General features: G+C 41.1%; 1 protein-coding gene across 3 annotated transcripts in view; it reads right to left on the reverse strand.

Annotated features, from left to right (window-relative positions):
• Positions 1-24,647, reverse strand: part of LOC114093319 (kalirin) — a 450,305-nt gene that overhangs the window by 27,104 nt on the left and 398,554 nt on the right. For 2 of the 3 annotated variants that reach the window (XM_071615264.1, XM_071615263.1), the window contains exons 26-32: positions 15,474-15,543; positions 13,103-13,192; positions 8,284-8,376; positions 4,085-4,196; positions 2,123-2,313; positions 1,585-1,686; positions 147-289 (exon numbers count right to left, since the gene is read on the reverse strand). In XM_071615264.1, coding sequence (XP_071471365.1) covers positions 147-289; positions 1,585-1,686; positions 2,123-2,313; positions 4,085-4,196; positions 8,284-8,376; positions 13,103-13,192; positions 15,474-15,543 — 801 coding nt within the window. Of the gene's footprint in view, positions 1-146; positions 290-1,584; positions 1,747-2,122; positions 2,314-4,084; positions 4,197-8,283; positions 8,377-13,102; positions 13,193-15,473; positions 15,544-24,647 lie in introns of those variants that run through there. The other variant, XM_071615265.1, reaches the window with a different exon arrangement.

Raw genomic sequence — 24,647 nt, forward strand, 5'->3', positions numbered from 1 at the left:
ATGAGATAATTCTCCATTAGGTGAAACTTGTGGGCCTTTCCAGAGAGAGTATACAGTGCAACACCCCTTCAAAAGGACAGAGTCCCCCCACTCCCACTCTTAGAAGCACATGAGTGGGCAGTGCTGGAGGGAGAGATGCTGGTTACCTCTTACTATTGTTCCTCTGTTTGGCTGGTGTTTTGGGGAGCTGAATTGGCTCCTTTAAAGCTCCTTTCAGGTGAATGATCCTTTCTTGTATCACTTCTCGAATGTTCTTGATCCACTCCTGCTTGGTTTCAATGTTGGAAGCCTGGAGTGCCACAGTGAGAAAGATTGAGAACCCCAGCTCCTGTTGCCCTCTGAAAACCAATCTCAATCCCCTCCCATAGGCCTCAGCTGTTATTTTCAAGGATACCAAAAGTTCGGGAGTTTATTTCTCACTTTATACTGTGACTCTTTAATCCCAGGGATGCATTTCTCAAACTCCTAGAATAGAGCTATGACTTCAAGATGCAATGTAGACTCAGTCAAGGAGAATTTGCAAAATATCTCAAGACCCATAGGGCATTGACTAATCCTGATGTCTTTCCTGGGACTGGTACAGTATCTGGAGGCCTCTGCTGGGCAGGGGTTAACACTTGAGCTGCCAGATCCTAGAGAAGTCTGGGGGCCCTGGGAGGGATGGCATTTGAAGGCAGCGTTTGTCATCAGCCAGCATGGACATAGGCCAGGATGTTCAACACCTACCACAGCTACACAAGCTTACACTGGCTGGAAGACAGTCCTGGGTTTTTAGGCTGCTAAACTGTTCACTAGAGCAATTGCTATCATCCCTGAATGTCCCATTTGATGTCCTGGATTTTTTGTTGTTGTTATTGTTTTAGATAATTCTGCTTCATGACAAGTAGCAGCTATACTGGCAATTCAGAGTGAATAAGTGTGAAGGTTTTGTTGGGGCTGGACCATCTGCTCCCTGGTACCTCCCTGACAACCGAGTGACCAATGGAAGCTCCATCTGCATGATCCCTGCTCAGTCAGGCTACTGTTTCCAGAAGCACCAGCTCAAGGCTCAGGCTATGCTCTGGAGACCTGAGACAACCGTGTTGAGAACCCACGTCAGAAGGGTTAACTACAGCTCCTAGAGCTCAAGTTCCTAGAGAACAAGGTCCGTATCTTTTACATCCTTGTTCCCTGTAGCAGTGGGCAGAATACCTTACACATGGAAGGTGCTTAGGGAAATACATTAGGTGATCATGGAGCAAATCATGGTGCCTTTTGTCAAAGGGCCAACTGTTGTTCTTGCCACCAGAAGGAGACATATGGTCAGAAAATAGCTGAGCAGGCCTTGTTGAGGAGTCAGCAGGCTACTCTTTCCCTTTTCCCTCTATGGATTTGAGGAGAACATTGTCTTTGATATTGACTCTGGGTCTACCTTCATGATGGAATTTGCTTCTTAATACCCATGTGATGCTGCCATTCTCAAGAGAGGCCCAGTGGCTCAGTGGTCTCCAGGTCCCAGCTTTTCAGGGTCATATGCCCACATCCCTCCCTTAACCCCTTTTCCAACCCCAATAGGTACTGTGCCCAGCAGAAAGCTGTACTTACTTTGAGCACTGTTTTATTGTCTGAGGATGGGGTGCGCCCAGACCACAAGGCGAATTTGCAGGGGTCGCCCTCTACGTGCTCGGTCACACCCAGCTCTGAGGTCTGTAGACAGGAAATGCCTGTGAGAGGCGGGGAAGGGGAGGGCAGTGGGGAAACTTAGGGCTGGGATGGGAAGGGAAAGGCAACAAAGAGGAGAGGACCGAGGGAGGGGCTTCTGTCAATCAAACTTCAACAGACTGGATATTTTGTTCATCTACCCAGGATGAAGAACCTACAGGCACGTGCCTGATTAGCAGGTACCAGGGAGGGATGTGAAGAGGGAGGTGCTAAAAGCAAACAGAAAGAAGAACTGTGAACTCTAAAATGCAGAGGTGGGAGGTGAGGGTGGGAGCTTTCCAAATAGGAACCATTTGCATTTGTCCAGGAGGGTTTGGTGTGGAGGCCGGGGAAGAGATGAGCTGAGTATGTCCAGATCCCTTCCTGCCCACGGGCTCTATGAAAGCAGGGGGTCTTGTCCTACCCGACCTGCCCCACCTACCAGTAGCTTGTTCTTGTAAACATATTTCGTGTGTCCTGAAGAGTCTTTGATCTCCTTGCTAAAAACCAAGGAGATCTCAAAGAGGAACAAGTGCCGCTCCCGCCCCTTCCGGATCAGAGACTTCGGGTCCCACACTTGAAAGGCATCCTGGAGAATCAACTCCCCCTGCACATCCAAGTTCTCGTCGAACCCTGAAAAAACACCCATGTCCACCCTGTGGAGTTTCTCTGCCACCATGTTGCAGGGTGAGTTCCACTCTCTCTTGGAGAAAGGCTTCTCTAATTGTTAGCCCTTGACTCCCACAGGCTTCTGCCTTTTGGACACCAACATAGACAAGTTTATAGAACTGTGATTAGATCTCCCCCACCCACCCATTCCCTGTGCCCAAGTATACTTAAGCTATGTTAGTGGAAACTCCTGCCAGGGTCCTGTGGGACCTTCCCTCCCAGAACCCTCATGTGAGAGGGATCTAAGACCTCCCTCAAAGGGCAAATCCCATAGCTCTTCCTTCCACATCTCCCAACTTTCCTAACTCACAGCTCTGAGTGGGGCTGAAGACACACATTGCCTGATGTAGTGTCTTGTCTCCGCTGCCTTGGCCACTGCCTTATTTCTTAAATTCCATTCCTAGGACTCTTCCCTTTGATTGTTCCTGCTCAGAGTGGTGCACAGCTTTAACCAGTTTATATTTATACCCCTGTAAGTCCTTATGAAGGTTCTCAAACTTTAGTGTGCATTAAGAATCACTTGCCCATCTCTCTCCTCCCAAGAGATTCTGATTCAGCAGCTACTGAGCAAGTCCATGAATTTGCACTTCTGACCACTTCCCAGCCACTGCTGGTGGTCTGCAGACCATACTTGGAGAGTAACTGGATCTAGACTACAGATCAGGGACAGGCTAGATGAGCAGGGTACTTATGGAAGAAGATACCCAGGATTGTGGGTTAGGTGCACATAGAAAAGAAAGGGTTGGAGAAATTGTGACAATAGCAATAAAGTCAGATGATCAGTGCTCAGTCTGGAGATGATAACCAAGATTCTTTCACTCTAAGAATTAGCGCTTCCTGTGCTACGGGTTGACCAGGAGACCACACCAAGACTCTTGGTGGTGGTGGGTGGGGGGTAGAATGGGATAGCATAAGGTGGAATGGAGGCCAGGTGAGAAAAACAGCCAATGTGCTTTACATACTTGCAACAGACTATACTTATTTCCTTTAGCACCTGTGTGCCAGCCCAGACTGGAATGTGAAGTCTTAACCCATCTATCAAATCCCACCTCCATGTAGCTGCTCTGCCCATCTGTTCACAATGTCAAGACCATGTGACTAGAGCCTTTCTCTGGAAGGATTCTGGATTCCAAGAACATAGCTACAGCTGACAAAAGTCCTATCTGGGCTATCTGACTAGTCTGTCTTAACCTGCTAGGGAAGGACAAAAGGCTGGTTGCACAAGAATGTGAATGTACTGAATGCCACTGAACTGCACAATTAAAAATGGTTACAATGGTAAATCTATGTTATATATATATATATATATATATATATATATATATATATATATATATATATATATATTTAAAAAGATGAGCATAATGCTAAAGATAATGGTGTGTGTGTGTATAATTAGAATTTCTCCTTATTCTGATTAACAGGAGTGCTATGGGTCAGGGCTATAGCACATTTATAGCAAAAATGGTGGCCTGTCCTAGACTATCTCATGGGGAATAAGGTGTCCAAATACCTTAAGTGGCTTAGGCCTGGTCCAACTTGGAGGCAGGTGTTAACCAAACTGGTTTGTGGCACTTCTCTCCCGGTTCTACCAATGACCAACTAAGGTCTGGCTGTTTCTTCTTTCTCCCAGGCTTATCTGGCCTTGACTTTATGCCACTTCCCTCCCACAGTGCCAGCTCCCTGGTCTTAGGAATGGGGGAAGCATCCCCAGAAGGACTGGGAAGACAGCTACCTTCCAGCATGCTGACATGCATGGCATCATTAGCTTTCTTGGGGACACTGAGCATCACCTCCAGGCCATCCTTGAGCTCCCCTTTCCCTTCTTCACAGCAAGTTAAAAGTTCCTAAGGAAAAAAAAATCCAGACAAAATTAGGGTCATTTCCTCAGCTTCCCAGCCCTCCCACCATCCAACGCATCAAGGAAATTATACACCAGCCTCGCTCTCTTGCTATACCCGAGTTATAAGGCAAGTGGGGTGGGGAGGGGTGAGGTATTACTGCCAAAGAATTCAAACATTATTTTGTTTCCAGACTGAGCTTCCTCAGCCCTATTTAGTCTATATGAAGTCAACTCAACCCAATTTTCAAATGACTGGGAAAAAAAAATCAGCAACCAGGGCACTCTCTATCAATGAACTGCTTTCTGGAGAAGGAAGGGGGTAACAGCAAAGCCTACAAAGGAGGTATGGTATTGTGGGATCACAAGAATGAGAACTGAGAGAGGAAAGAGAAGAAAAAGGGAATGCTGCACACCAGGCGGCCCTCATCTATCTCTGTACCCCTATTTCTAACAACTTATTTATTTATTTTTAAATTTTGAGACAGGGTCTTGCAAGGTTGCTGAGGGTCACACAACACTGCTGAGATGGCCTCCAACTTGTGATCCTTCCGTGTCCCCTTCCCAAGTAGCTGGAATTACAGCTGTGTGCCACCACGCCCAATCCTATTCATAAACGCTACTGCACTGAGGCTGACTTCCATCCTACTAGGAGAACCTGAGGTCAGAGACATTATAGGCTGATAACATTTTCGGGGTTACAAAGTATTTTTAGAATATGTAAATCAGTAGCTCCCAATCTGGGGCCAGTGGGTGGGATTCTAGACTAGTCCTTTCATTGTTAGAATCGAAATGTGTGAAGAGGAATGGAGGATTTCCCCTAGGTTATGAAACTCAGAGGAGGCCATGCGGGGCTGGAACACAGGTCTCCTGAGACCAAGCCCAGCACTCCATCCACCACACCAGCCATCTTTCCCACGTCCTTTACTCACTGAGCCCTCCTAGAGCAGACCTTCTCTTACTTTCTGGGGGGAAGTGGGGACATACCCTCTCTTTTCACTGGAGTCTTAGTCATCTCCAACCCCAGAAAACACATACAGCATCTGAATGATGGACATAAGATCACCTCCAACTCTCTTAGAATTAGAAGATCATTTGCCCATCTAGAAGAATGGCTTTTCATTTTTACTATTCTTGCTCATTTTGATATTGGGAGAGAAAGATCTGCAATCCATAGTTCTCCTGGAGGGCCCAGGGGCTGGGTGGTTGGGTGGGGACATACTTGGAGCAAAAAAAGTTCATTTGATCAAATCCTGTAAGTATGTAAATGGCAGGCTGGCTGGCAAATATATTCATGACAGTTGCCAGCAGAAGAATGCTTATCTACGGAATGCTTTTAACAGGACACATCTTGGCCTGTCTAGGGCTTCCTATGCTAAACAAACCTGGAATCTGTGGCTTTATGGGCATACTTTCTGGAAAGTGTCACATAAACTATGGAACTATCTTAGTAAAATGTGAGTGCACTCACGACTCCAGGGCAAGGGAAATGATGCAGCAAACATCATTTGGACTCCCTGCCTGTGAATTGGGCTACAGAACATTCTGATGCTGCAAGAAAGGCCTTGGGGCCACAATGGCTCTCCTGAATTTTCCCAATTCATCTCTGCCTTGCCTTGAAATTATTAGTAAATCTTTATACTTGATAGAAATCTGATTAATGAGACTCTGACACAAAAAATCCAGTGCTTTGTGTTGTTCTGGATATATTCCTATATGAAAGGCGGGGGAGCTGTGAGCATCCAGGGAGAGGTGAACTGCCAGGCACACATATTTGGGAAGTACGAGTTCTCAGCCCCTTTCTTGGTTCATGAACAAGGTCACTGTTCAGAAAGTACTTACTTCCACCAACCTGAAGTTTTCCAATGTCTCCACCCCTTTCCTAATTTTAACCCTCCCAATCTTTTTCTCATACATTATCAAAAGAAAGCCCAAGGCAGAACATATGAGAGAAACAAGAAATACACTTCATGTACAACAGAAAATACCAATTAGTTTAATCCCCCAAAGCAATTTAGCAAGTCTAACAATCTGCCCAACAGAGCCAATAAATTCTCTTTGGATCCTTGCTATAGTTTATGGTAGAGAGAAACCTCCACATTTAATTTAGACTCCAAACGGACAGCTGTTGCAGATTTACAGGAAGAATATTGACCACCCCAACTGACATATAGTTTTTACTTTCATTCAACACCTAAACTGGTGATCCCCAGAAGATACTGATAGTTAAATATCAATTTATTTGCAATAAAACTGACTTAAAGGAGAAAATAAATCCCATATTATTTATTTCTAGTCAAAGTTTAGCACACTATTTTTCTTTGAATCAGCAGGCAAACGTGCCACCAGCACATTTTAAAGAGGCAAACCTTAACTTTCTTTTTCCCAATAATTTTATAATCTTCCTACAATAAAGTTCCTGCTACATATTTGTTCACTTCTCAGTTACCCGCACAGTACTTCTCCCCAAAACCCTCAGTTCCAGAATGAAGGCCTACAGCCCACTCTTCCAGATATCTAAAGCAATACACAGGGTGGCACATTCCATGTCCATGTCCCTCCCTTGTCCTTATTGCATGATTCAACCCAGGGAACTTCAGAAGCCTAGGGGATTAAAAGGAGAAGAGAAAGGCTATATTTTTCTTAGAACAGCACTTTTTGTTTGTTTTTTGAGATAGGAGCTTATTCAATTGCCCAGGGCAGGCCTTGAACTTTCAATCATCCTGCCTCAGGCTCCTGAGTTGCTGGGATTACAGGTGTGTACCACCATGCCCAGCTCCTAGAACTGTGTCTTAATTGATTTAAGAACAACCCTATCAATTCCTGCAAAGGATTTAAGATATATTAAAAACAAACAAACAAACAAAAATCAATTTTTAAGTGTCTATTAGACAAGAAAAACAATTTAGAAGGGCCATGCATTAAGCAGGGTAGGGAAGGAGAGGTTAATCATGCACAGAAATGCAGGCTGAGGGGAATTTACTGTAAGAAACCAGAGTCAAAGGTAAAGAGGAGCCTGAAGCACTAAAGCACCTGTGGGATAAAAGTCAAAAAAAGTAAAAAAGATACTTTTTTTTTTTTGGTACTGGGGATTGAACATAGGGGTGCTCTACCACTGAGGCAGAGGCTTCTGCACATCCCCATTGTGACTAGAGGCTGGATTTGAAACCAGATTGTTTTTCAGGTTCAATGAAGCTAAAATGTGTGATATTCAACAGGCATTGAAATGAGCTTCATTTCATCAGATTTTCTCTGAAATTATATATCTTTGAACATGTCTCTTACTATCCCTTCATCCTTTGCAGTACAGGAAAAACCAACAAAATCTCAAAAGGAGAAAAACTCCATCCTTACATGTTAGGGATTACTATAGATTTATGATAATATCTAACTGCCTCTAAGATCAACTTCTGTTTTTGTGGAAATGCCACATTTTCAGAGCATCACTGTATACTTTATATGAGAAAGCTCAAGTCAAATTACTTAGTATTTTACATAATTTGTTTATTTGACTTTAAAATAAAAGATTCTTAAAGGAAATCCAATTCTCTGGGTTGGCTCTGGAGAAAACCCTAAGCTATGGGACCCTATCAGTACAAGATGCCATATGTTTTAATATGCGCCCTCTGACTACTTTCCCTCAATAACTTTATGATCTTGACAAACACAGATTAAAGCAATGGTAGGTGCCACCCTGGCCTCCACTACCCATATAAACTGTCCTTAATACTCATCAAAAGCAGAGGCCGCAGGAGGAAGCTGCTCCGAAAGGAGGGATAGAAGAGCTGCTCAGAGCCAGCCAGGGCCTGAGGTGACAACTTTTAAAGGTTGCACAAGGGTGGGTGAAAGTGAAAACCAGTCAGAACTTATTCCTGTTTCCATTTCTCCTCTTTCTCCCCTCAATCAAGAATCTGGAATTCCATGGGATAGGAACTGCAGTCAGGAGCTGGCAATGCCACAAGGCCTCCTCCTTGGAGCTCTGCTCTAGGTGGAAGAAGGCCTTCAGGTAGAAGTTTCCCAGCTCCAGGCGCAAAGCTGAGACTCCCTCACCCCAGTCAGAAGTGAGTGGAGGTGACAGAGGGGGAGGGAGGTACCTTCAGGAGCAGTTGGTACTTGGTGATCCTCTGGACTGGCTTAATTAGGTAGGAAGAGATGGAGTTGGCCAGACCGTGACGCTGCTGAATCTCCTACAGGGATGAGAAGAAGGTACAATGAGACGGAGGAGCAAGTGTACGCGTGTTCTAAGAGATAGGGTAAGAAGAGAGGAGGAAAGGGGAAAAGGTGGACAGTTATGAGAAAATATTCTTGGGTAGGAATGGAGGGAAGAAAGGGAAAAAAGAGAGATCAAGGTGCAGAGATAGAAAAGAGGAGAACTGCTGAAAAGAGAAAAGCGGGTTCATGAGACAGAAGTAAAAAGCAAGCAGAAATAGAGAAAGATAAAAAGTAGAAAAAAATGACGAGGTCAGTCAGGACAGAAAGAGAAAAGAGGGGAGAAGTTGTGGATGTAAGAGAACATATGGGGAGGGGCAATAATGGGATAAAGGACAATGAGAGTAACGGGAAGACAGAGAATGAGGTTCCGATTCCAGCTTTGTGACTCTCACTCTTTATCTGCCCTCAGAATCTTTTAAATTGGCATAAGGATGTATCTCTTTCATCATGCCTCCTCCTTATTTATCTATCTATTTTTTGAGACAGGGTCTTGCTAAGTTGCTGAGGCTGGCCTCGAACTTACAATCCTCTTGCCTTAGCCTCTGAGTTGCTAGGATGCCAGATGTGCACCACCGCACTAGGCCCACCCCTCCTCTTTAAATTTACCACATCCAACTTAGGATCATCACTTTATTTCTTAATACTTTTTGCACTGTGATCAATGGCACTTCCCTCTTTTCTCAGGTCTCCTAAGCTAGAAAGCACAGTCATTTTTAGTAATTTCTCCTCTGTTTTTTTGTAGGACAAGTCCTTCCTCTCCATTTCTATGGACACCAGCCTCAGCACTTATGCCAAGGCCATGGCTTCCAGCTGCTGTGGGTGCCTCTGGTTTCCCCTCTTATCTATTCTCTAACTTACCTCCAAATGATCTTATACTCCCCAAACTATCAGAGATATGGAGGTCAAAGAAGGGGCTATACTACCCCCTGTCCTCAGAAAGCTTACAGTCCAGCTGAGAATACTCCACACACATAAACTAGAGAATAACAAAGGACCACAGAGGATGTGTCAGAGCCAGAGAACTAAGAGAAATCACTGGCTCTGGAATCGTCAAATGGTCATAGAGGTTAGTAGTAGTAGAGACCAAGACTCACCTGGGGCTTAGACCATAGATAGAGGTTGTTTAAGAGGAAAGTTGAAAGAATGACACTTTCTAAAGGGAGAACATCAAACACAAAACATTCAGGCTGAAATGACCATTATGTGTTTAAATAATGCCTGAATGATACAGAGGATGCATAAACAAACAATAAAAACAGATAAGCAAGGCTAGGTCATTGGAGGACTTGAATTAGAAGAAAGAGGATTTGATGGTAAGTTTTTCAATGGCAAACAGTATAGATCTATTTCTTCTTCTGATGACAACAATATCTCAAAAAGGATAATATGCACCCAATAGCAACATAGGGGTGGAGATTGGGGAAATAGAGACACAGAGACAAACTAGAAGGTTATTGCAAATGCCCAGGTATATACATGAGAAGTTACCAGGTTATTCAGCAGTTCTGCTCTGAAGTGTATACCCAAGAGAAATGAAAATATATGTTTATGAATGGCCAACTCAAATGTCCATGAACTGATGAACCAAAAACCAAAATATCCACATACATACAATGGAATATTATTTTGGGCATAAAAAGGAAAGGGGTACTAAAGCATGCAATGACACAGATTAACCTTAGTGGAAGATGCGAGTGACAAAAGATCCCATGTACAAACTACCTGATTCCAATTACATGAACTGTCCAGACAAGAAAGAAAACAGATCAGTGATGGCTTAGGGCTAGGGGATCGGGTGAATGGTGGGGTGTTGGTAATAGCTGCAAGGTGTAGACTTACTTTATGAGGTGATTAAAATTCTCTAAAGTTTACTGCAGGGATGGCCACACATATCTATAAGCATAATAAAGCTTTTGAATTATATATTTTAAATGGGAGATTTGAATGGTATGTTAGTTATATGACAATAATGTTATTATTCTTCAAAAAGTCCAGAAGTGCAATGTGTGGACTTGCCCTAAGCTACATTTAGTTTAAAACAACAATAGCAACAACAAACATTGGGAGAAATAAAAGAAATATTTTAAAGCTAGATTAGAAAGGATTTGCTATGGGGTTGTAGAGGAAGGGGAATGAGAAGGATTAAAAACTTAAGTTGTTCCATTTTCCACCAATGACCCAAGAAGGTAGTGATATTTTTACTCATTTGCCTCTTCCCTATAGGTGCTGGTGACAGAGGACTTGTTAAAGGATGTTGATCTCTTTGGGCAAATGAAGCTGTAGGCTTCTCTGGGGGCCCCGGTTCCCCTTGGGGAATACAATGATATTTAAATACATGGTTCCCACACAATATGCTCACAGTACTGCTGATGCCCTTCCCTCTCTGGGAAGACTGTATGTGGAGCAGAGAAAGAGGTGGCCCTCATCTGCAAGGTCAATTGAAGCAGGCTCAGGAAACACAGGGCACTAGACCCTGTGAGAACCCATGTTGTTCTCATGTTTAGGTTCAAAGTTCTGGATCAGGTGAATGTGCGGGTCTTTCTAGGACTTCAATTTTCTATGTTCTCTTTATAATAATAGATAAGAAATGGCCTTTTTAAGGGTTTGTCACTTTTATAGAATGAGAGCTAAAGCAAATGGTTTCTAGGTGTAGAATTTAGAGAAACCTTTCTAACGAAGTGGAAATAAACTACAAAACTATGCTTTCTGAACGAAAAGCTTTGGGAAAAATCAGAAAGACTTATTGCTGCTCTCCTCACGTCCAGGCCGAACTTGATGAACTGATGGTTTTCTGGCTTCCACTGGCCTTCCCAACTAATGGCATGGCTCCCATTGGTTGGAAATGAGGTGGGGTGGGGCAGTTTTGGAAGAGGAGCGGGATAGATATGACTTATCAGCCAAAGTCTAAAAATTGACCAGAGACTAGAGACTCAAGAAACACAGAACTAAGGTAAATGAAATATAGCATCAGGCATTCAGATGTGTACAGATACGACTGAAGCATACCATCAGGCCTCAGGAGGCTCAGATGGAGAGAAGGTATATAACAGAAAGGCACATTGTTGGCTTGTCAAAAGGCAAGTCAGTGAAAATGCTGTAACAGAGATAGAAAGTACAATACCTGCATAGAGAAGGAAGGATTTGTGCAGGTAATAGCTTTTGGCCTTTGGAAGATACAATTCTAGAGTAACTGTGTGTGTGTATGAGAGAGAGAATGCGTGAGCTGGAGCACATACATGCACGTGCATGTGAGCAGGAGGCTTGATGCTTCCTAGGCAGAGGAAAACAGTGTGAGCAAAGATAAGGACACAGAGTGTCGGAGGCATGATCAGAGCACAAGACTTTTCTTGGCTTTTTCTGTTTTACCTCAGGAATTCTAATTTTGGAGATCAATGGCCATTTCCATATTAGGTCTCCATTTAAAAAAAATCATGTCTGTTTCTCATCTAGCTTCTCCCATCAAGAGTCATTCCTTCACTGAACAACAGCATACTCTTGGAATCAATTCTGCTATAGCAGTGTCAGCCTAGAAAGATGCCCAGAGAAGGCTTATTTTGTAAAACTGAGTACAAAAACCATTTTTCAATGTCTTTGTACTCTTCCTGGGGCCTAGCACACTTCTTGCATATAATAGACATCCTAATATTTATGGGAAAAATGAGAGCAAGTAGGCAGAAATATAGACTAATGGCCTTTTAAAATTTCCGAATTTCAATTTTCTATAACTTCTGATATAACTATCAGAATGGCCATAGTCTGTCTCTCACTAAACTTCCCTTTTTCCCCTAATTTCATCTTTCCTTCTAATTCATCTCTTGAATCTTGTAGTCACCCTTTGATTCTGTTCACTGTGGAGTCAACAAGTCATTCTCTTTGGACACCAGCACTGAACAGATGTACTCCATCATCCACCAATAGGACTGTGTTCTTATTCAAAGCCAAAGACTCTGACAAGGACTATCAGCCTTCCTCTTATCTTGGCTTCCACAACACCAGAAGGGCTCAACATTGGCTGCATATTTCTATCACCAGAGCCTTATAATCCCCATTGTAGCCTAGGCTACATTCAGGCCAACCATATCAGAATCTTAAGTGGGGGGCTCAGGAACCAATATTTTCCAAAGTTCCCCAGGCAATTCCAATGTGTATAACTAAAGTTGAAACAAGTGCATTAAGAAATGATTCTCAAATTTGATTGGGCATAAGGGACATAAAGACACAGGGACATGATGGATCCTTAAAATTCAGAATATTAGGCCCCACTCAAAGCTTCTGACTCAACAGATCTGGAGTGGGATTCAAGAATCTGCATTTCTAATAAGCACTTGGGTGATGCTGATGAGACTGTCCCAAGGACCACACTTTGAGAACCACTGTATTTGAGAAAGGTGCATATGGAAATAGAAGTAAAACACTTTAACCAATAGCTGCATCATAGAAGCCTTCCTCTTTTGTCTAGCTAGTTATGGTGTTGAGGCAGAGAGCCAAATTTGCCTTGTCCAAAGTTACAGTAGTTGAGATGGAATGGGATAAAACAAAAGACAAACACTATTTTGTTTTTACTTTTCTCCATACTTTTCCATGAGATAAAGGTTTGGAGGTGTCAATTAGAACAGAGGATGGTTAACTAATGATATCCCAGATCAGAGAAATATTTCCACCTGCTTGTCAGTTGGTACAGAATGGGAAACTAGAGCTTACATCAAAGAAGGTGCCGGCATGCTCCAAGATAAGCTGGTTGGAATCAGGCTTGTTTTTACAGTAGGTAACATACATCTGAAATTTGTCTGCCTGAAAAGAACAAAGACAATGATAGATAAGCATTCATCAGTTTCTCCCTTCTGTCCCCTGTGGCTTAGGTCCCAGTGAGGGCTGTACAGTTAAACTCTCAGATACTGGTGCCTGGATTTTCTATGGCAAATGTTCTGCACCCATTCCAGCCCAGGCTCCCTAACAAACTTGGGAATGCCTTTCTCCTCCTGTTAGGGAGAAAAAGCTTGCTGAAAATAAGCTTAGTTTAATATTAGTGCTAGAAAGAAATAGAAAAACTGACTCATGTATCATAATGTATTCTGACACTGGACAGAAATTATTTAGAGATTATCATCATTCTTTTTTGAATTACCCACAATTGTGTTCCCCATCTTGAGAAAGGACAAATTCTGTCCCTTTTCAATAATGCAAATGAGGTGTGATCTCAGAGGTAGATCTGATTGTACCCCAAATATCTATACTGGGGGGGTAGTTTAAAAACAAAACCAAGCCATCACTCCCAACTTCTCAGAGGCAATAATGGTGACCATTTGGGGCAGGGTCTGAACAATGATTCCTAAACAGATTGTCACTTCATGGCTGGGTGAAAGTTCATTTCTTATTTCTCTCAGCACCTTCTGGGTTAATTATACACCCTTTCCACTGGAAAGGTATATGCATTTTGCCCACTAAGTACTTTCCCCAATGGTGAAACACCATGTACTTGGACATTTGAGGTATTCTCTCCGGAGAGAACAGGCTAAATATGTGCTCATTTCATCAGACTTCACTATTCTGTATGTTTTATGTATATTAACTCAGGCCACTCCTACGCAGTGAGTTCTATTATTTAATTCGATGAGAAAACTATACCACAGCTTGATAAAGTGACTTTAAATTCCCATAGTTAAAAAGTGGTAGAGCCCGAGCAATCTGACTCGAGGGTTGTGGGTCTGAACCATTGTCGTTCAGTACATTATAAAGCAACAGTACATTATAAGCAACTCTCTACTCTTCATTCTTGCACTGCACTCAGATACTAGGATTATGAGATTTAAGAAAAATCTCCTTGGAGTAATTCTTGGCAAAAACTGTATAATTTATCCAATCACAAAAGGTTTTCTGAAACCAATTTTAGGGGTTATATACTACCTAGGAGGTAAAGCAGCATCCCTGAGAGATAATGATAAATCATACTTATGGTTGATTGTAAAGATAATCCACAAATTGCATGAAACAAGATGCCCAAAATTTCCTCTACTTAATGATCAATCTTGTTTTTCTCTATGTTGGCTGTGCAAGGGATCATAAATTATTTATCAGCATTAATATGAGCCAGGCATTGGCTCATATATTAGAACAAAATAAGATGGCAGTCTGAGACTTTCCAAAGGAATCAGAGTATGCTTGGAAGCAAACATTAAGATTTTATAAAAAGAAAGCTTGTCTGGAAGTCAGTCTTGAGCTGTGGCACTGCTGTAATACTTATTTCATGCCAGTGAGCTGGTCAACCTCCTATCTCACTTTAAAAATCTAAAATATAATCACAGGCCTGCCTACTCCATAGAAATTTTGAGAGCATGAACTCTCTGAATTGCAAAGACATTTTGAAAAGCAATTAGCTCATTTTGAATGCAAGTTATAAACAGGTAATTATCATGTAGTAGAACTCCTGACCCTAGGGAAGAAGTTTCATGTTAGTCATACCCACTGTCCTAAGTGAGCTTCCCTGGAGTTCTTTGCACTCATATCCATGAGCCTGAGCACAGAAAAATGTGCAGTGGGATGTTAATGAAGATTAATTTTTTTGGTTTATATATTTAGAACCTGGTACATTCAGGCCACAGACTTGGCCCATGATGATAGCACCAAAAAAGAAGATAATTAGATGTTTGTCATGTATGACAAAACTGGGAGGGACACCCCAGGAGCCTGTCCTCTATTAAGGAAGGAATTGTAACCAGTGGTTAAGGAGCTTCTGAAAGTTCTAGTTCCCCAATCCGCATCCTGAAAAAAATAACTAGTGGGCTGAGCTGCTGTGGGGTGGTGGTCTTGTTCCACCCTCCCGATCTCTCAATTTTAGAAAATTGTTAAAGAGAGCTTAAGATGGTGCTTGGACTTGCTGTCTAAGGACTTTCCCGAGGACAGTTCTGCTCCCCAGGGATGGAGTGCTTCTCACAGATGACCTGATGCTCTCTCTGCAGCCCCTGGTCCTGTGTGAGGCTGGCAGCGACACCATGCCTCTGGTCAGGCAGGGAGCAGTGGTACCATGTGCACTCCTGGAAATGTAGACAGTGGGAGAGGGAGTTTGGGTGGTTACCCAGGTGACAAAGCAGTGTCCCACGTCCTCAGGCAGCTGCTCATATTTCTCCAGCTCTTTGAGGAAGATGCTGCAAGGGGAGAGAAAGGCTGCATGAGATACTGGTACAGGGGACCCCGATAGAGGGTTACACCAAGGCCAACACAGCTATAACCTCTCAATTATTTACACATGGCTGTTTGACTCTCTAAGTGATAATGTAGTGAGATGCAGTTTTTATGTTGGAACTAATTTTATTAAAATATATGTTTAGAGCTACTAAGAATTAGTGCTACTTAACATAATATTATTTCCCTGAGGGGTTCATACTTCTTGGGGTAGAACATAAAAATGAAATATTGTACTTCTGTTGGATCTTTCATTTTGTCAGCAACTCTGCCTCCATTTTTTACTCAAGTAGTCTGAATATACTATAAATATTTTTTAAAATGTAAATGTAAAAAAATAACAAATGAAATATCATTCATAACTCCAGAGATGAAGTGAAAAAAAAAGTTCAATCCTTCAGGGGCCTTGTAATTCTTGGCTTGCTTCTTCTACTAACAACCAATTTGTGCTAAAAAAACATGAGTTCAACTTAATGTTTTTAATACAGACATCATTAGAAGGAAATTTAATGGGGAAAAAGTCACAATATATTCTAAAGCTCAACTGAATTACTGCAGAATCATCTGCCATGTGGATATCTACATCATGGCTCCTTTCAATGTTAAGAAACAATAAAGAACAAATTATACGAACTTCAAATTTATGTATTAAATAATTGGTTTAGCCTCTGAGAATTTAAGTTCTAACAAGTCAGCATTATTGAAATATAATTTCCATTAAAAAATCACACAAGGTAGCCAGGTACCATGGCTTCCAGAGTCACTGTAGTCCTAAAGACTCAGGAGGATGGAAAGTTTGAGGCCAGCCTTGGCAACTTGGCAGGATCCTGTTTCAAAGTAAAAAATAAAAATAAAAAGGACTGGGGATGTAGCTCAGTGGTAGAGATAGTAAGTTCAACACCTCATACCAAACACAAAACAACAAAACAAAAAACAAACGAAATACACACAAAGTTTTCAAATAAAAAGTAATTACAAGGCTTTGGGAAAGGTAACAACAGACACAGAAAATTCTGTAAACTTTATAAACAGCAATTTTACAGAATCTATCAAAATCACAAACATACTTATCTTTTGACTACAATCCCCCCCCCCCCCCCACTGGGGATCAAACCCAGGGCCTTGTGCATGTAAAGAAAGCACCCTACTGACTGAGCTATATCCCCAGTCCATAACTGTGTGATTTTAATTTTGGAAAATTTCCTGTAGTTATATCTCTACATGTGTGACATAGATACATTAATTGTAACACTGTTCACAATGGCAAATCTAGTGTATGAAAAACAAAATATTTAAACTATGGTATCTCCATAGAACCAAATACTATATAGCTGTACAAGAAATAACAAAGCTTTCTGTTTTCGTATGGGAGACCTTCAGGACAAGCTAAATGGAAAAAGCAAGGTGCAGAAGAATGTACATAATACTACATTACTTTTTATCTAAGAAGATTATATTCTATTTCCAATCCAAGAAACTAATAGAAGTCCTTGCCACAGGGAACCAGGTAAAATAACAGGGTGGAAGATAGTGTCTGTGAAACTTCTCAATATCTACTTTTCACTTTAATTTTGCTTTTGTAATCACATGAATGCACTACCTTCAAAAATAAAATTAAAAGATATGACATGGTTCCATATTATTCCACTACTTACCTCTATTATAGGAAAAATCAATTTTATTTTAACTCACTCTACCTGGATCCTACTGTCCACACATTTTGGTAGTTTCTTATAATTCATTATAAGTGGTTATGAATTATACATACATATATATACATAAAACTTGTGTTCTTCCTTTTGTGACACAAAACAATGCTTTTTTGGAGTTTAAAATATGTGCAATTAAAAAATATCTGGTAGGTCTATTTGAAAGCAAAATTGTTAATAATGGTTGGTGGGATCACAGATGACATTTTTATTTGTCCATCTGCAATTTATTTTTTTCTATGATTTTTATGATAGTGAAGTAATGAGCACTGCTTGACTAATAAGAAAAAATCATTAAGAAAATTTGGGGGACTTCCAGCAGTACCTATTTGGTGATAATCACCTTTTCCTGAGAAGTGTACATTTTAGAGTATTCTGAATTGACTCACCGAATAGAAGAAATTATAATGCAATATGGGTTTCAGAAATAAAAATACATAGTGCTTAAAATCAATAAAATGCTATACTTATTGCTACTTTTAAAAGGACTACAGGTGACGCATTTAATATCTATTTAATAAGAATTCTTAAAAAAATAGGAAAAAGTGCTATAGCATGTTATAACTGAGGATCAAACTTAATTCAAAGCCCAAAGGGAAACATTCATGCACATACACAAATATATATATATATATATATATATATATATATATATATATATATACACACACACACACACACACACACACACACACACACACAAAATTATATGTAGAATATATATATATTCTATGGAATATATAGAATGTATATATTCTAAAGATATTTGTGTATGGTCCCTTTCCACAAGAAACACTAAATAATATAATGCACAATTTCTTTACATGATATTCTTTACATGATCATTTTCCATTTTGGCTTTTAATATAAATCTCAGAGAATACATGAATAGAAATCCAGCCCTGAGCCATTATGGGCTGATTAGCACCTGGGGAGGGGGCTGGAATGACTGGGCAAGTGTGGGAGAAAATATGATGAGCTCTTCTAGGGCAAGAACTAGTGGAAGAAAATGTGTTTTAGAGAAAGGAGGACCTAGGAGAAAAAGAGCTTGGAATGAGAGGAAGAGGATAAGGGAAGACTCTGCAGGCCCCTGGCATGTTGCTCTCAGCTTGTAGCAAAACTCTACTTTTCCACTGTATTATTATTCTTGACCCAGTCCTCTGACTCCTATAAGGGTACTCCCAAAAGGGTATGCCCTTTTTCTTTAGGGGTGGACAAAGAAATAGTAAGCAACCTGCATCATGACATCCCATGCAGAATATAAAATGTTTTGTTCCTGAAGTTGCAGGGACACCCATGGTGACTTAGAATTTCATTCTTGACTCATGATCCAAGGTCAACTGACCCAGTCGTTTAAGTTAATTTAAATAAACAGTGGGAATTATACCTATGGATGTGATACTGATCCAGATGAAGAAAGTGCTAGCAATTTTATTATAAATCCGACTAATTTAATTATAACAGCACTATGACTTTTTGTGTAAGCAGCAAAAATCTATGGGAAGATGCTTTGAAAATTCTAAGGGGATGAAAATGCTATAAACTGAGTTAAATGCATGGTATATGATTTCTATGACTAATGCTTTTTGGGAAAATTAAGGCTTTTTTTTTTTTTGAAAACAAGAGATAAACTTAATGGTTTCATTAAATTTGGATCTTCACAGGATAGTGAAGTGCAAAAAATAATTACCAAAGCATGATGGTTTTCTACTTTATAAACAAAGAACAATAATTTTTTGAAAGAATAGCAGGAAGAATGCGTATCTGGCCTAGGGAGGTAAATTCTAGGAATGTTAAAGATGTGCAGTGGAGTGGGGGATGTAGAAGCTAGTGGAAGGTGAGGGTTACTTCAGAGTTTGTTCATTCAGGTTCAGTGCAGCCTCAATTACAAGTCTCTGGTGATCAAGGCTGTTTTCCAGAATTGGTTTGTGAGGGACATCACTCTCCAAAAGAATCTTTATGGCTTGCAGCATTAGGAAAAGGCAATGAGAGGCTTAGTGTAGTCACTGCCAAAGCACAAGTTAAAGAACTAGTGTTCACACCTGGTCACAGTTGGGAGGGAGTCTTCCAAAGTCTTGTTTTCTTCATCTTTAAATAACAATGCTGTGGGGTTGTGAGGATTTACTAAATCTACAGAAGGTAAGAAACCCAACCCAGTGCCTGGCACACAGTAGGCATGAAATAAACAGTTCTTCAAGATCAGTGCTTCTCAATCTTAACTCATATTTTTTTTTTGTAAACATACACATCTCACACTATACTCTTAAATACTTATACCTAGGGGGCTTTCACTATCAGGTCCCCCATTGAAACCTCTATAGCAGGTTAACCGCAGCGCTAATTACCTGTCTCTGATGATCAAGGCTATTTTCCATGTTGCTATGTGAAGGACATCACTCCGCCAAAGAATCTTTATACCTAAACCTATTCTAGGAAAGTCTTTTTTTTTGATTCTTTTTTTATTATTAGTTGTTCAAAATGTTACAAAGCTCTTGACATATATTTCATACATTTGATTCAAGCAGATTATGAACTCCCATTTTTACCCCGTATACATATTGCAGATCTTGATTGGATGCTGTGCAAAAGTTGGATTCCAAGGTCACCTATTATTTAAGTCTGGGAAATTCTGTGTTAAGCTGATTTCTTTAGGACTTCCAAATCTTATAACATAATGAGGTACAGTGTAGATCTTGAAAGGACACAGAGTATATAATGCTTCTTTGCATTATATACTTTTAAGACTTTGGCATGCCACCATGGGGTAGCACACTTTGGGGAGGAAAAGCAGATATGGTTTTCAAGGGACAAAAGGATAGAAAATCCTATTTAGTGGTCGGTGTATCTGGCTGTGCATTGTCCTATGGGGTTAGGATATGAGTATCTTCGTATCAACGTATCTCCATTGTTTAGAAAACCTTCCTGGACAATTCTACTGCATTCAGTCACAGATCATATATGGGGACAACTGCTCTAGATCCCAGAGTCCAGTCCAGTTGGCAAATCCTGCATCAATCCATATGATTGAGTGGGGGGATGGGGGTGGGGTGGGGGAACTAAGAATCAGAATAACTATTTGGCTTGTGCTGGGCATATGGGTTTAGAAATCTGGGTAAGACATTCACTATCATCTCAATGTAATAGTTGTAGGTAAGTGGAATATTAAACCCTCTGGCTTTTTAATTCCAAGCTTCTGAAGATAACAGATTATCATCTGATTAAAATCATTCCACTTCTTTCAACAGACGTAAGTTTCAGTTAAAGCATAAAAGCTCACAACACTCCCCACAGTTGATGGAACATCCCATGTCAGTTGTTCTGCAATAACACCTTGACCCTCACCATTTCAATGATAAGTAATGAATTGTGGAAGAATGAGCAAAGTGGTTAAATTTTTGGTGAATGTCTGGGGTTCTCTGAGAAATGAATAAAACTTTAAAAAATGTATAAAACTTAAAAAAAATGTCAATATCTAAACAATGCCACCACAACTAGTAAGCCACCACAACTATTAAAGTGTGTAAGGCTTATTTATTTATGGGAAGCTCAGGACACTGCCTCCAGATCAAAGTAGGGCTGGGTTACTACATTCATACAAGTGGAGCTAGAGATCATTCTAAAGAACATTTTAATGACTAGCCAGATTCAGAGTCTGGATCATAAGGGATTGGGTAGATTCTGGTTAGATATTGGAGTAGATGCAGAACTAATGGTGGGTCAAGATCCCAGAGGGAGGTGCTGGATTGTTCACAGAATGGGTAGAGCAGTTTGGTCAGCTAGGCTGGCTATGGGAATTTCTCGGCTCTGTCCCTTCATTTCAGGCCAGAAACTCCAGCCTGGGACAGGAATGAGGGGAGAGGTGTGCTCAGGCTGGGCACCTTCCCTGTAGCCCCCAACTTCGGGACACACATTCACTTGCTGCACTGCTACCTGCTGAGCATGTTTAGTCAGTGTTCCCTTGTTTATCTAATTTGAGTGATCAGATGAAAACAAATTTATTTGTATATATACATATGGACACCAAGTTTAATGTTATAAACAAATTAAATCCCACATTTAATGTTATTCATATCCATTAAGTTATTGTTAAGCAACTAAGAAGTCTATGTGTACAACTAAAATTCACACTACTTTGACCCATACAAATTGAGCATACTACTTTGACTTATCCAATTTAGACTTTGCTTTCCTTTGGGTATTTCCCACTATCAGCCCAAGGTTGACAGCTTACTGAAAACATAAACAACAGTAATAAGACCACAGCTATAGTTTTATAGGGCTCTCAAGGGTTGTGTAAGGCCTAGAGTTATCCCTTAGAGTGTGGGATTGGGCCCAAGAAGATCATAACAGGTTTCCTATCTCCTCTTTCCTCAACTCCTGAAATCAATAAAATGCCAGCTGGATTCTTTGGCTGTGTCACTAATTGGTTTGGGCAGGTCACAACTATTTGTAAATTCCAGTTCTAGAAAACAAGGGAGTTAGATTATGTTCCAGATTTTATCTCTAGCAGTTCTGAGATTTTTATGTAAAAATGTATAAAACTAATATCAGAGAGCTTTTGAGTGGAGGAAAAGCATAGAAAATGTGTATTTTAAGCATGGGTGTGAGGTGTGTGGAAAAGGCAGCTGCTCTCCCAGCCAGGGTGGCCCTGCCCTGGGGCTGTGAGCTACACTGCCTTTTCTCACCACCTGGTGGAGCCAGCACATTGCTGTTTGGCTGTGGGTCAACATACTGTTTCAAGGGATAGCAAAATCAATTTATGGTTGACAACCAGCATTTAAAAAGAGGAGGAGGAAGAATAAAAGGAACCTAACTTAACTGAAAATATCACAGTACATCACACACAGTGAAGGAGTTTTTTGCAAAATTTAATTCCCTTATTAAATGTGGTATATAAGCATGTGTATGTCAGGATGTAATGTATGATTCTTTTTCCTTCTTTTTCTTTTCTTTTTGGTTAATAATAAAACATGTTTGAAAAAACCCACCTTTATCATTCTCCTGACTGCATTAGGACCTATACTCATCTCTCTTTCTTCCATTCCTTCTCTTTCTCTCTTTTTTTTTTTTGGTACTGAGGATTGAACTCAGGGGCACTTGATCACTAAGCCACATCCCCAGCCCTATTTTGTATTTTATTTACAGACAGGGTCTGAGTTGCTTAGCTCATCACTGTTGCTGAGGCTGGCTTTGAACTCTCAATCCTCCCGTCTCAGCCTCCTGAGCCTCTGGGATTACAGGCATGCGCCACCATGCCCATTTTGTGTCTCTTTCTAAATCAACATACCCAGAAACCCATCCCCCTACTATTTCTTCCCTCCTCTTTTCCTCCCTTCTTCCCTCCGACAATCCTTCTCTATCTCTTCGTTCCCCCTGAACACACACCCGCTTCACTGTGCTCTCTTATATTTGTCTAGGCATCTCACCCCATTTTCCCATCTTGACAGCCCTCTTCCTTTCCTTTGTGTCCCCCACCCCCACTCACACCATTTTTAACTAACAACATATCCACCCTTCACCTCCTTTCCTCCTCAGCCTCACAGACACTAAGTGACAAGTCATAAGCTAACTGGCAGATGAGACCAGGGTGGAGTTGAGCCTCCCTCAAAAACTGCCTCCCCCTCTCATCTGCCTACTAGACTTCACTTTTCTCCTCCCTGGGGGCTCTTGTTCAACTGTCCTGTCACCAAGGAAGCCATCTCTGTCTGTAAAGATCCCACCCATTATTTAAGTGGTAAATGCCCTCCTCTATGAGGCCTTTCTCTCTACTCCGAGACCATTTTCTTTACTTCTTTCAACTGCATGGTTGCCCTACCTCCTCCTTTATCAACGGTACCTTGTTCTTAGAACTCAGGGGTCAGACAGAGCCTGGATGTGATTCATCACCAGTACCAAAGGTCTAGCCCAAAGAGGAAACCTTAGGAAGATGATCAAAACACATTCCTGGTTCAGCTGCTCACCTGAGTATCTCCCCCCATCCCACTTCTCCAAACTGGTTTTCATCCCTACTGTGCCCTACTCATGCTCCTGGCTGACCTTGGCTTCACCAGAGTGCCCAGCACAGCCTCATACAGCTCTGGTCCTGCTCCCTCAGCCTCAGGCCCAGAACACCAGACTGGGAGTGTGGTGACTAATTGCAAAAGCTAAACCTAACAGCTTCCTGCCACGTCCAGAGGGAGAGAGCATGCAGGAGGGGCATCTGGACTTGATTATTGGCCCCTAACCTTCCTTTCCAGTCTTTAATGATAACATATTTATTTCAGGTGTTTATTATAGGTGCATGGGACCTGACTGACATAGTTATAGAAGAAATAGGTGGAAACATTCCTCAAATTTGAGTATCCACATAAAAGCTGGTTTAGCTGCAAGTCAAATTGGCTGCATTTAAGCAGCCACCGTGAGGCTCTAGGGAGTAGTTAGGAGAGAGAGCTCAGAAGTGAGACCAAACCCGCAGAATTTGATCTTTATGAGCTGGGGAGGGAGGTGTCACACCCTGAGCAAGGCACTGCCTCTTCTCTGGGTCTCAGTCTTCTTATCCATAAATGGACTTGATTTATGTATTTGATGATTGAGAGGACTCTCTGAGACCTCACAATAGAGATTTTATTAAAATATTATTGTTCAGACTCATGTACCACCATGTCACCAAATAACTAAAAAGGAAGAAGCTCAGATTTAATGAAAAGTTCTTAGTATTTAAAGTAAAAAGCTGTTTCAACCAAAACTGCATATTCAATAATCAAGGCAAGGTGAAAAGAAATGATTTAAAAAAATAATTACAAGTTATAGGTTAGGTTTTGGGGATCTATTTAGGGAGTACACTTTTTTGGCTGAGTGCTCCAGGAAGGCTTACAAAATGCAATAGAAACAGGTGTAAGTCTGTGTAGGCAGGCACATTTCATGATCTTTATGTTCAGTCGTAAAGAAAAGAGATGTAGTGTAAATGCGGAGTGGGGGGGAAACTAAGTATCACTCCACTCTGGGCAGAGGCAAAGCCACTGCCTGTAGATATTAAATTCTACATAATGAATTGTTCTTTACAGAATTTTTGAAGCTTGGCAATTTTTCCATTTAATACCTATAAAGTCAAAGGTCCTTAAGACAAATCATACATACTCAAACACACCCATAACTCACACACCTAAACTTGGATGCCATTTTTCCAAGTGACATAATTTAGATTGATTAATACTAACTAGCTGAGATATGTTACATATATACCATATAGTCCTTGGTCTAGGTGCTAATTTCCTAGTGACTCAGCTAATTAGGTTATTCAGGTGATATCAATCTCAATCCTTGCTCTCTCAATCTTCTAATGTCCCCCCTCACACCTCTCTCACCTATTCTCTCTGGAA

This window comes from Marmota flaviventris, chromosome 8 (assembly GCF_047511675.1).
Source record: "Marmota flaviventris isolate mMarFla1 chromosome 8, mMarFla1.hap1, whole genome shotgun sequence".
NCBI classification, from domain to species: domain Eukaryota; kingdom Metazoa; phylum Chordata; class Mammalia; order Rodentia; family Sciuridae; genus Marmota; species Marmota flaviventris.